At 42.4% G+C, this 12792-nt stretch overlaps 1 protein-coding gene and 2 non-coding genes across 7 annotated transcripts in view; 1 reads left to right on the top strand and 2 right to left on the bottom strand.

Moving 5' to 3' along the window:
* The window catches only part of rhbdf1b (rhomboid 5 homolog 1b (Drosophila)), a 39213-nt gene extending 27173 nt beyond the window's left edge, over positions 1-12040 (top strand). For 2 of the 5 annotated variants that reach the window (XM_054598587.1, XM_054598588.1), the window contains exons 4-19: positions 3485-3713; positions 4129-4335; positions 5113-5235; positions 5494-5636; positions 5737-5991; positions 6088-6199; positions 6322-6396; positions 7035-7196; positions 7790-7890; positions 8117-8180; positions 8370-8464; positions 8930-9005; positions 9321-9421; positions 9590-9743; positions 9836-10059; positions 10860-12040. In XM_054598587.1, the coding sequence (XP_054454562.1) occupies positions 3485-3713; positions 4129-4335; positions 5113-5235; positions 5494-5636; positions 5737-5991; positions 6088-6199; positions 6322-6396; positions 7035-7196; positions 7790-7890; positions 8117-8180; positions 8370-8464; positions 8930-9005; positions 9321-9421; positions 9590-9743; positions 9836-10059; positions 10860-11055 (2317 nt within the window). In that variant the 3' untranslated portion in view covers positions 11056-12040. Of the gene's footprint in view, positions 1-585; positions 980-3484; positions 3714-4128; positions 4336-5112; positions 5236-5493; positions 5637-5736; positions 5992-6087; positions 6200-6321; positions 6397-7034; positions 7197-7789; positions 7891-8116; positions 8181-8369; positions 8465-8929; positions 9006-9320; positions 9422-9589; positions 9744-9835; positions 10060-10859 lie in introns of those variants that run through there. The other 3 variants (XM_054598590.1, XM_054598591.1, XM_054598589.1) reach the window with 3 other exon arrangements.
* On the bottom strand, positions 9152-9245 carry trnai-uau (transfer RNA isoleucine (anticodon UAU)). Its single transcript has 2 exons — positions 9208-9245; positions 9152-9187 (listed from the first exon to the last, which is right to left on the bottom strand). It is a non-coding gene; the product is annotated as a tRNA-Ile (tRNA).
* Positions 12041-12043: 3 nt separating the features above from the next.
* On the bottom strand, positions 12044-12137 carry trnai-uau (transfer RNA isoleucine (anticodon UAU)). The gene is made up of 2 exons: positions 12100-12137; positions 12044-12079 (listed from the first exon to the last, which is right to left on the bottom strand). It is a non-coding gene; the product is annotated as a tRNA-Ile (tRNA).
* Positions 12138-12792: the final 655 nt, after the last annotated feature.

The following is a 12792-nucleotide window of genomic DNA, read 5'->3' as shown; positions in this document are numbered from 1 at the left end:
TGTGTTCACAAGCTCCATTTGACTTCTTTTAAGCACTGACATGAATACATCGCTGCAAAGCAAAGGTGGGGTTCAAGCCAAACCTCTGCGGTGCCGCTGCTCTGCTGTTTGAGGGTGTATGTTTGCGTGTGTCATGTTCCGGCATGTCCCGGCGCCCTCCCTCCGTCTCTCCTCCCTCCTAATGTGTATGATGTCCCGTCCTTTTTTCTTCTCTCCTTCCTTCTAATCTCCCATTTCCTGTGGAGTGCTGGTGTGGAACCGGTGTTTAGACACACTCCTGCAAAACAAGGCAGAGAAAGAGAGAGGAGGACCTCACTGATAGGGATCGTTGGGGCTCTGAATGAGGGGGGAGAAGTATTCAGCTTGACAAGGACCAGAGCCGCTGTCGGCTTTGCCCAGTAGGTCACATCCTTTTGCGCGAACTCCTGAAGAGGGATACTGGGAGGCCCGCCAGCCACTGATGCGCACACTGATCACACACACACACACAAGACATATTGTGTTGTGTGCTGGAGAATTTAAGATCTTCCCGCTCATCAGTGGGCTGAGTGAGCGAGTCCAGCTGGAGGAAGACTGGAAGTCCTCCTTAGCACACTCATCATAGGGATCAGATTCCCGTATGACTGAGGAGATCAACGTCCAAGCTTTTCTCTAACCTTTGATTAACCGGGAGCTCACAGAGCAGGACGGGGATGTAACCCAGAGTCTGGACATGTGGTGATCATCCTCTCTTTGCGTAACAGCGAGTGTTACAAGGTACCGCTGGCCTGAATATCAGGAAATCCCCCTCATGGAACACTGTGTGTGTGATCTGCGGAGGATCAGTTTGCACACAGCGGATCAGGGTTTAGTACGGGTCTGGGGGTAAGTGGGGACAGTATGGTAGTGATGCTTGCGATGGAGGATCTGCAGCTCCACAGTCCCTGCCCCCCTCAGGTATGACCCAAACCCTAAACCCCTCCTGGAGCTCTCTGGACAGGTGAGTGTGCCGCGCTTTGAGGCACTTTGGATTGGGAAAGGAAATGTTGAACAAATCCCCCGTTGATGTGTTTCATTTATTGTAGAGGGATTAAGGTTTTCTTAAAATAGAATATAAGATTTAGACTGGCAGCTCATGTTCTTATAGCTTTTAGTCTTATGTTTTGGGTTTTACTGAACTGTGATAACTGTGATGTCTTTTTTTTTTTACAAGTCTGGAAAATAGTATTCAGATACTTAAAGGAATAGTTTGACATTACAGGAATGTGCTTATTTACTACTTATTTATAAAGTGATGAATGAAAAGACCGCTCAACACTAACAATACAGCAGTACCACGGTGTAGAAATACCCTAAAAGTAAAAGTCCTGGATTTAAAATGTAGCCCAATTAAAGGTACATATAAGCATTAGAAATATTGTACCGTAAATGCATTTCTGAATGTTAAGTAGGGTTGGAGGTTGTCAAGGTGGATGTCATTTGTTGTAAGTGATAGTGTAATAGATAAAAATGCATACTTTTCTTGCAATAATTGTGTTGTGTTATACTCGAAACCGCAAAGTAACAAGGAACTACAGCTAGATAAATGCCTCTGACATTAAACTGGAGTTGAAGTTCATCAAATTTGTGCTTTAATGATAGTATTTGAATGAATGTTGTTAGTTGTGTTCCCCCATTGTCTCAAAATACACTTCAGTGTTTCATTAAATGATACAGATGGTATTGATCTGAAGTCAGATCAGTTAGATTTTTAATTTGGATTAGTATTGTGCCAAAAAAGACAAATATTCAGACTCTTAGGAGTTTTATTTTTGTCACGGCGTGAAACAGCATTTTGATCTTCATGACACTAAATGCACCATTTAGTCCCAGAAATAATGACATTATTTTCAGTGTTTAGCCTTACTTTATGGCAGGATCACCATCCATACCTATCCATTCACTGGAAACTTGACATTCATACGCTTAAATGAAGAATTACCATTCAAAATAAAAGTTGAAAATCTCCTAAAAGGCTTTTGTTCAGTGGTGAAATAACATATTTATCCAAACAGAAAACGTAATAACTATCATCAATGTCCATATGTATCCTTTCTATTTGCTCTGTTCTCTATTTCTTCAGTGATATTATTTGTTTAGGTTGCACTAAGTTTTGCCCCTGGGCCTTTTCTCCCTGATGAAATGAATGCTGTCTAAGCCTATAATTACACAACAGAACATTGCTGCTCCATTTGCACAAGCCTTACCTTGAGGACATAAAAGCTAATTCATGTGGCTAAACATTAGATTTAATCTTTGATGGGTGATGGTTGTGCTGTCGAAAATATTTTATTTATGTGATTTGTGTGGGCGAAAACCACATGCACGCTTGTTGGTGCATGTGCGCACAAAGACAAATACCTGCTTATCTAAACAAACACACACAAACAAATGTCTGAGCGTTTGCATCATGTTTTACCGTCAGTAGTGGATGTGATGTTCATCTTGATACATTTCTGTATTTTTACAGAAGATTGTATCTTCACATTTCTCTCCTGTCAGAAGCCCATTCTTATTTCATTCTTTTTAAGACATTCCTCTCCGCGCCACCCCCTCCATGCCCCCGTGCAGCCTTAAAAGGCTTCCCCAGCTGGCGTCTTTCTTGACGATGAGAGCTGAGTGTTTATTACCGAGTGTTCTGCTCTCCAAACAGTCCCGTCCCGTCCGTCCGTCCCCCCCCCTGTGTGGCCTCCCCCTCTCTCCGTCGGTTAACATGCAGCCTGGCACGCAGACACTGATTCACAGGGGGGAAAAAAAAAGACCTGGATGCACATTTATTCCACTTGAAATGAGAAACACACAAACAGTCAGTTCACGAACTGCAACATCTGCTTCTTCAGCTCTGACTGACCAGAGAGCAGCAGGTCGTGTGAGGATCAAGACAGTATTTTTTCATTCAGACTCTCTAAGCTGGACAGGCAGCGTCCATGTAATCAAACGTGCACATGTACACAAAAGGGAGAAAAACAGAGGAAAATTCTAAAAGGGAGCTGAGGATTTGTTTGTCTGATAAGTCGCACAACAGACCCTAGTTTTAAGAATCAACAACCAGCTGCAATCAATCAAGTTATCATCATATTGTTCTGCTAATCAGGAGGGATGTATGGCTCAATCTGTCAAATAATATTTAGTGTGAGTGTGTGTGTGTGTGTTAGCATTCTCTGAGGGCTAAAACAGAATACATATAAAATTTTTAATAAAATAGGACAGTAATGTTATTATTATTTCATTTTCTTTGATAGTTGACGTGAAAGTTCGGCTAAGTACGTTATCATGATTTGCAGAAGTAACTAGAGGCAGTGTTGTAAGAAATAATTGTATTCTTTTATACCTGCTTTGTATGAAAGAGCTCCAGTGAAAGTGAAAAGTTTGTTAAATTTCTCACGTCAAATCAAGCAAACGTCAGAATAATCATTTTTCACTTATTTGCTAACCAGAATCCTTCCTTCTTCCTCCCCCCCATCAGGGGTACGGCGGACTGGTTCGGGGTGAGCAAAGACAGCGACAGCACCCAGCGATGGAGGAGGAAGAGCCTGCAGCACTGCAGCCATCTGTACGGGGGCCTGAAGCCGCAGGTGATGAGGGAGATGGAGCTCCACAGCCAGGACAACATCTCCCTTGCCAGCACTGAGACCCCTCCCCCCCTCTACCTCCCACCCCACCACCCCAGTCACCACCACTATGGCATGCAGAGGGTAGGCCGGCGCACGATAGAGGCATGGAGAAAGAGATGGGACAACTATTCACCTTTTCTAGCCTCACTCTTTCACTTTATTTCTTTATGTCACATCAGATCTTCGGCGCTTGCTTTACCTCTTTGTTTTGCCATCTTGCCTTGGGTTCAATTGATGGCTTTTTCACACATTAAGCAACTTTTAGTGTATAGATGTAAATTAATATTTAATGTAAAAGAATGTCCAATTCAGGCATTATTCCCCACTATAGGCATTAACAACTTCATCAATTTCACCCAAGTTTAGATGTGTCTTTTCCCTGCTTTTCACTCTTCTGTCTCTGTGTGTTTATTGTTGTTTGTGGCTTGACAATTGAGTATGAAAAACAAGCTGTGGTGAACCAACACAGTGCGTGCGTGTGTGTGTGTGCGTGCAGATCGTAGACCCCCTGGCTCGGGGTCGTGCCTTCCGCATGGTGGAAGAGGTAGACGGCTTCAGTGTCCCGCAAACGCCCATCACGCCCGGCACCGCCTCCCTCTGCTCCTTTTCCAGCTCCCGCTCCGCCCTCAATCGGTTGCCACGACGACGCAAACGGGAGTCTGTCGCTGTCATGAGTCTCAAGGCCGCGGCAGCTTTGATGAAGGTGTTTGTTCGTTCATTGTTTATGCAGGAGTTTTTATATAGGTCACCAAATATTCTGTGCTTTGCAAAATCTGTGCTTGTCTCTTTTTTAACTTCAAAACTACTGTCTGTATTTTTTATGTTTTTTTTTGCACAAACACATTGGGACCAGCTTTAACTGAGAAATACATGGGCATTTGTAATCCATTATAGGCAAACAGCAATAGACAACTCTCGCCAATCTCAAACAGTGTTCTTTTTCTATAAAAAATATTGATCTCAGCATATATGAAGTATATGTAGAATGGAGTATGGAGTATGGAGTTTTTTCATGCACATGTGAACACTTTAATCACCATAATCTTGTGTTTCTTTAAAGAGAGTCCTAGAAAAACTACATCCGTTATATTCTGCTATCCTGTCTCTAACACATATGGATTATTATTAGGTTTATCCTTTGCATTCAAGTGTGTGCAGGCATGTTATATATAATAGGAGATCAGCTTGTCATATTGCAGATTCAACTAATGCGAAATATTCTAAAGTACAGTGCAGATAACTCCTTTTACGTGGCCCTCTGGTGACTTCCACATGTAATATAAAGGGATGAATGGATGTGAGGGTATCTGAGGGCAAATGGGTCTCACTAGCAGATGGTCTATGATAATACACAACGAATGCTCAGCTTTCTGCTGGATCACAATATTCCAAAAGTGCAGAGCTAATCCACTGACACACAATCATCAGAAACTATCATTAAGCAGGTAGCAGTAATAATGTGTGTGATTCTGTTTGTCAGGGCCGGACATTAGTCGACAGCACCACCGAGCGATGTCACCGGCGTAGTTTCATGCCTCCTAGTTTCTATGAAGACGATACCGTGGACTTCACCGATGATCTGGACACTTCCTTCTTCACCAGAGTGAGCAGTGGACACACATAACCTTTGAATTAACAATATCAAATAAAAAATAATTGCAAGTAATTATCCACAAAATTACTTGAAGCACTCAATTAGGATCCATTCTAGTATTTATGTAGTTTTTTTGTAGGCACAACATTAATGTGTTGGTTTTAAGCACGTTCTTGTGGTCCAAGCACACAATATATATTCTCTTTGTATGTATTGTTGCCATATCAGGACCCATTGCACACTCAGCTTTAAATGTTATCTTTGCAGGAAGGCCTGCAGGATGAGTTGTCCAGCTATGCAGACGAAGTCTTCGAGACTCCATCGGAGGCCGACCTCAAACATCTGGATGAGAGCGAGCTCACAGGCAGCGCGCTGGATAAGAACGAACTGGAGAGGAGTCACCTCATGCTGTGGGTTTATGTTCTTACAGTTTTATTTACATGCACACATTAACCTCTGACATGTTGCAGGGGAGACAAACTCTCAACTCTTCCCTTTTCCTCAATCCAGGCCCTTAGAGAGGGGATGGCGAAAGGCAAAAGACATCTCTCTGGTCCAACCGAAGGTGCGTCTTAAACAGGAAGTGGTGAGCGTCAACAGCCATCAGCAGCGGGGACAAAGGATCGTGGTTCCTGTTAAGAAGCTGTTTGCCAGAGAGAAGAGGCCGTATGGGCTCGGCATTGTCGGCCGGCTCACAAACCGGACGTACCGCAAACGCATTGACAGCTTTGTCAAAAGGCAGATTGAGGACATGGACGATCACAGGTGAGAGGATGACTGTCCCCTGATGTGAAATAAAACAAAGTTGTTGCCAATGTCCCAGATAATGGAGAACCTGAATTGTCCACCTGTCCTCCCTAGGCCTTTTTTCACTTACTGGATCACATGTGTCCATTTGCTCATCACCATTCTGGCTATCACCATCTACGGCATTGCCCCTTTTGGCTTTTCACAACATGAAACTGTGGACTCTGTAAGTATATTTTAGAGCGTTTATAATGATTAGATCAGTATACTGTCTGAATGAATGTCTTGAATTTCCACTGGAAATGTATGAAAATACAGTACTGATTTTTATCTTCTTCTTTTTTTGAGGTGTTGAGGAACAAAGGAGTTTATGAAAACGTTAAGTTTGTGCAACAACAAAACTTCTGGGTGGGTCCAAGCTCAGTAAGTATGTTTATCTTCTATTTCTGATTGTGCTTTACTCAGCTCTTAAGTGTGGTGGTCAACATGGGAAAAGCTCCAGTGTATTAAGCTCAAGTTGTTTAGATCTGTGATACTTACCCAGGGGTGATCTGTACTTACCCAGGGGTGCTTTATGCAGTTTCAAAGGTTACTTGGGAACATTGCAGAGTAGCTCAACTAATCTGAAAAAACTGAATATTGAGTGAAATTCTGAATAAATGGTTAATAAAGATAGCTATATTAATGGTAATAGTTTAAATCGCTAAATGTAATGGTTGAGTGTTAGTACTGTAGTACCAAGTGTAAGCAATGTAATTTCAAGTGGTTGTAGAACTAATGCAAAACTTTACCAAACCGTTCTTAACATTCACTATACAATTAGATAAAAATGATTGTAACCACATCATCTTCTATATAATAAAGAGTGTTGAATAACATGCAGTTTAAAATCACTTCTCATGAACACATTTGGAACATATCAGCTGGTGTCGATAAAGGATTATTTGAGCCCATATGAGGCTGTAGGAGTAGTTCAGACAAATAAAGGTTGGGAACCAGTGGTCTAGATCCACAACCTCACTGGGCTGTAATGTGTCATCCCCCCACCCGCTGTCCTGCAGGAGTCGCTGATCCACCTGGGAGCCAAGTTTTCCCCGTGTATGCGTCAAGACCAAGAGATCCAGAAACTGATCCAGGAGAAGAGAGCAAGGGAGAGGGAGTCGGGCTGCTGCGTGAGGAACGACCGCTCCGGCTGCCTGCAGACTTTACAAGAGGAGTGTTCGGTCAGTGAAACCAACATGGCCATTTTTACTCATATTATATTGGAGACAGTACCCTTCTGGTGTGAAGTGTTTATCACATGTACTGGATATAAGATATACATGTTGATTTAGAGATTGATTCAGAGATCTATTGAATAGAAGTCCTACATGGAACACCTTTCAGGAGCTTTTTTTTTGCGCCATTTAGTTGTACTTATCATTGCACGAGCAAAATGAATACAGAACATCAGAATAATTACAAGCCACGAGAGCAACGCTAGTTTTGTTTTCTTCGTTTGAGCCAGCTGTGTTTATATTAGTCTGTTGCCCCCATGCTTTATAGCCTTATTTTAAGCCCCTGGCCAAATTAGGCGTCACAAAACTTTACAGGTGTTTAGGTGACATCAAAATTAAGGTCAAGTTAGAAGATGGGTGTGATCCGAGCAAGGGCGGTGGAAATAGGGGGGTAGAACATGGGAAAGGGGCCCTTAGTCCTTGCCTTTACACCCCTGGTCCGATATGGCGTCACAGCTTCTGTGATCCCTTCACAAGATGGTCTCTGGTGTTAACAATGATTTCTCTCCCTCCGTCTGTCCGTCCGTCCTCTACTGCAGAGCACCCTGGCAGTGTTCGTGAAGTGGCCTCAGCACCCCAGTGCTCCATATCTGAATGGAACACTACGCCAACATGGGGCAGTCTGCCATCAGGACCCCAGGTAACTTTTTCAAAAGCCTTAATGATCCTTGTGTGTTAACGGAGTACACATTTAGTTACCACTATTGCAGGGGTCATTATTAAGGCAAGAGCACCAGCTGGCTGTAATGTAAATACAGAACAGACATTATTTTACTCCACATGTGGACTGTTTTGTTGGTGCTCAGTCAAGACGGGAATGTTCACTGTTTGTTAATTCATAACAAACAGTGCTTTCGATTTTGTAGAATTTGTCTGGAGCCAGCCTCAGTTTCACCTCATCAGTGGGCTAATGACATCACCAAGTGGCCAGTGAGTTCATTCACATTTTAACAGTTCAAGCAGTTTATAATTTCCTTGTTAGCCATTGTTTTAAGAGCAAAAGAGAGTAAAAGTCTTCTGTAAGTTTCACACCCTAAGGTCTGAATGCAGCCCCTTCTTCCACGTACACATGACGACTAGACGGCTAGATTTAATGTTTCCTGTGCTTATGATCTGTAGGTCTGTACACAGTACAACTCTGGGAATCACACCAACCTCCCCCACATTGACTGCACCATCACAGGCCGGCCCTGCTGCATCGGAACCAAAGGACGGTAAGGAACAACATCAACAAACACCACAGGAGTACCACTAGCATAGATTTTCTAAATTACTGGTATTAAAGCTGGTGCATATGTGGCAATATGAACTATCTTCAAGTTGGACTATTTCATGATTAAATGTTAAATATTTGGGATGAGCTGCTCCTTAAAAACAGCATCGCTAATCGACTCATAGCTCTCTTAAATTATATAGAAAATCGTAAGTATATTGGACCTTTTTAACTAACTATATCATATTAACTGCAGAAGAATATGAAATGAGAACACTGTGAATAGAAAGTCTAATTTCATTGCAGGATCAACAGTTTTTATGTCACCAGGGTGAAAACACTGGACATTGGATCACATTTAATTAAACATTAAAACAAATATGTATTCATTTAATTTTAAAATCCTGATAGTTGGTAATTTTTTCCTGCTAATGATTTCTGATAATGCTAATGTTCCGTGTTGTAGATGTGAAATAACTTCAAGAGAGTACTGTGACTTCATGCAAGGCTACTTCCACGAGGAGGCTACCCTCTGCTCACAGGTAGGACCAACAGATGTTGACTTTATATCCTGCTTTTTTCTACAACAGCTTCTATATCTATATAGCTATTGGTAAATGCTTTTAAATGTCAAACACTATTTAAAGGGATTTCTCACATGCTTTCAGACATTTTTATTTAAAACAACTGCTCCAGGTGAGGCTCGAACTCACAACCTCGGCATTGCTCTGCAGGTTACTGTCTTATAAGTACCGCGCGCTGACCGATTGCGCCACTGGAGCCTGAAATGCAGATGATTTGAAAGGATTTTAGATGGCACTTTAAGTCCTGACTGTTCTTTTCACGCTCTCTTCCAGGTGGCCTGCATGGATGACGTGTGCGGTTTGTTGCCTTTTCTCAACCCGGATATTCCAGACCAGTTCTCCCGACTCTGGCTGTCTCTCTTTCTTCATGCTGGGTGAATTAACTGTTCTTTTTTTTTTTTTTTTTTTTTTGCACATATCACAATAGGCCTCAGTATTCAAAGCAACACTAAGACAGATGCTCTTAACAGTGAAAAATGGAACTGCTTCATCAGTTAAAACAGTGAATTGTAAGATGCGGTCTGTCTCCTCTGTGTCTGTAGGATCCTGCACTGCCTGGTGTCAGTGTTTTTCCAGATGACGGTGCTGAGGGACATAGAGAAGCTGGCTGGCTGGCTGAGGATCTCCATCATCTACATGCTCAGCGGCATCACTGGCAATCTGGCCTCAGCCATCTTCCTTCCCTACAGAGCGGAGGTACAGTGTCACCCTCACAGCCTAATGTCAAAAAGATGCTGCATTTAAGACCAAAAAAGTATTTTGTAAATGACCTGTTTCCTCTGTCTCAGGTGGGTCCTGCAGGCAGCCAGTTCGGCATCCTGGCCTGCCTGTTTGTGGAGCTGTTTCAGAGCTGGCCGATCCTCGAGCGACCATGGCGAGCTTTCGCCAAGCTGCTGGCCATCTCTGTCTTCTTCTTCTCCTTTGGTTTTCTTCCGTGGATTGACAACTTTGCCCACATCTGCGGTTTTGTGTCGGGATTCTTCCTGTCCTTCGCCTTCCTGCCATACATCAGGTAGATGAACAGATGGATGTGTGTCGCTCAATCCATTTGTGATCTCAAAGAGTTAGTCGGGGAGATTGATGCCCATCTTATATTTGTACGATATATGAAGCTGGAGCCTGCAGCCGGTTAAACAGCTAGCTTGGCTCTGTTCAAAGAAGGAAAAAAACTGTCTACCTACACCTCTATATCTCAAAAGTGTTTTCCCCTTCTTTGGCTAGCTGTTTCCTGCTGACTTCAGTTTTTCTTTTTTAAGTTAGGTGTTGCTATATGAACCGTTCTCTATTACATCATCTTTAAAGAGCCATGAGCACCATTGGTCTACCTGTATGAGTCTTGCCTGAGGTTTTAAAGGTTCTGAGTTCAAGTCCTGGATAAAATGAGATAATCCTTTATTAGTCCCACTTCGGAGAAATTTGAAGGATTACCGCAGCAGAGTGGATAGTGCAAACAAACAGATAAGAAACATAAGTAGAAAACAGGATAAAAACAAAAAGTACAATAAAAAAAGTAAACACACAGTAAACTATAATAAATAGGTACAAAAAAAACTTTAAAAAACAGCAATAACTATATATATATATAGTTATATTATATAAAGGGACAGAATGATTGTTAATATTGCACATCAGATTGGACGGGTTAGATGAGTTTACCACCCTCAGTTTACCAATCTCAGTTATTATGACTACATTTTGTCGTCTCGGTTCATATATACTTGCAGTGACAATGAAGGTGAATCTAATCTGATGGTTTTTATAGGACTTTAAACTCCATTATGAGACGAAATAACTCAGGTTTCTTCTCTTCAGCTTTGGGCAAACCGACATGTACAGGAAGCGGGTCCAGATCTGCGTCTTCCTGCTGGTCTTCCTCGGTCTGCTCTCCGCCCTGGCCGTCCTCTTCTACGTCTACCCCGTGACGTGCGACTGGTGCGAGTTCCTGACCTGCATTCCGATCACGGACAAGTTCTGCGAAAAGTACGACCTGAATGCTCACCTCCTCTGAACATCAGCCCACAGAGTTAAATGCCAGCTGGACTGTGTCTGGAGGTGCACTGACGTCACCACATCTCTAAAATGCTGGATGTTAATGACGTTGAAGGTCGGATTTTGAGCTGCAGTGCAACTTGTAAAACTTCTCATGGAATAATAAGCATTATATCAGGATAATATGTGGAGGTTTTTTTTTTATGGTGCAACGGACCCATCATGAACAAAGGTTATGCATGAAAGCCTTCAGGCATTTATTCACAAGCATGGGAACAAAACTATCAATGTAAAACAGACTGAAAAGGACTAACTATTGGTTTTATGTCATTGATCTCTAGCTGGCTAATCAATGACCAGTCACACTGGAAGAGAGCTACAAAGACAATTTATTTCCTGCCAAATTATTTACCTCTCTTCTGTGGTGAGAAATGGAATTAACAGCACCGCCTAGTGGCCAAAAGGAACAATACAACCTGACACAGCTGCAATGGATGAGCGGAGGATTTCTGTTTTTGTACTTTTTTTTACTGATGCCCAAACTGTTTTGTCCATTTACTGGATGTGCTTGGATTTCAAACTCGCCAAGAAACTATTACTATAAAGGGTGCCTTATTGACACACATGATGTCTGTTTGTGCCATGTATCAGTTTGTGTGAGCAGTTTCTGATGTTTTGGGTCGTGCTCCTCAACCTCTGTAGAAACTGCATCACACAATCTGACAAACTAATATACGTATGTGTTTACTAGTATTTGGCGGCTTAATTGGCACACCACACTGGAAACTTGAGTTTCCGCCACAGCCTTTAAAGCACTTAAATCACAAATGGATTATTGGTTTTTTTATACTCACCCTGTGTTACATCTGTAAATAACTCATTTGAATTTGGTGTTTTCATTCAAGGTGGTGGCGTTTTAGCTACCTGACAATAAACACAACAAGATACAGTGTTCAGGCCTTTTTTCCCATGACTGTGCTGATATAGTCCAGAAAGCTAAACTCTTGTGCTCCAGGTGAGGCTCGAACTCACAACCTCGGCATTGCTCTGCAGGTTACTGTCTTATAAGTACCGCGCGCTGACCGATTGCGCCACTGGAGCTCAGAATTGAGTTTTGAGGGTCTATATTTATCTTCCATGTTGGATCCCTACAGAGCATCAGGAAGCAGGGACAACACCTGGGAGTCTACAGGACCTGCTGCTGCTTTGGACATTTGGAGGCCAGCAGCTTACGCAGTTTACACTTGGATGCCAGCAGGCGATGCTGCTGCTGTGGGTAACGCAGGAGGTGACATCAGATCATCACCAGTCATTATAACTTTTTTTTTTTGTATGGCTTTTTTGGCCAGTTATTGGTTGCGGAGTGTTGGAGATATTGGCCATAGAGATGTCTGCCTTGTCTCCAATCTAATGGAACTAAATGGCAATGGGCTTCTGTTGCTCAAAGCACCAAAAAAAATACATGTGAACTCAACAGCAATGTCTCTTTACAAGTAACATGACCTGGTTAATCGAGATAATCCACACACCTTATTGTTTAATGTAAGGACTTCATTTCTTTCTACATAACTACACATGGACGAGAGGCTGGAAAAAACAGTTTATACATGAAACTGCTCACAACAAGGTCTTTACTAACCTGGTCACTATTTCTGAGAAGTGACATTGCTGTTGATTTGAGATTCACAAGCCTAGTGACATTTAGTTCCATTATATTGGAGGGAAGGCAGACAGACCAACACTCGACAACTCACAC

Source organism: Anoplopoma fimbria, chromosome 5 (genome assembly GCF_027596085.1).
Source record: "Anoplopoma fimbria isolate UVic2021 breed Golden Eagle Sablefish chromosome 5, Afim_UVic_2022, whole genome shotgun sequence".
NCBI lineage: Eukaryota > Metazoa > Chordata > Actinopteri > Perciformes > Anoplopomatidae > Anoplopoma > Anoplopoma fimbria.
This window is presented reverse-complemented; position numbering and strand designations above follow the sequence as displayed.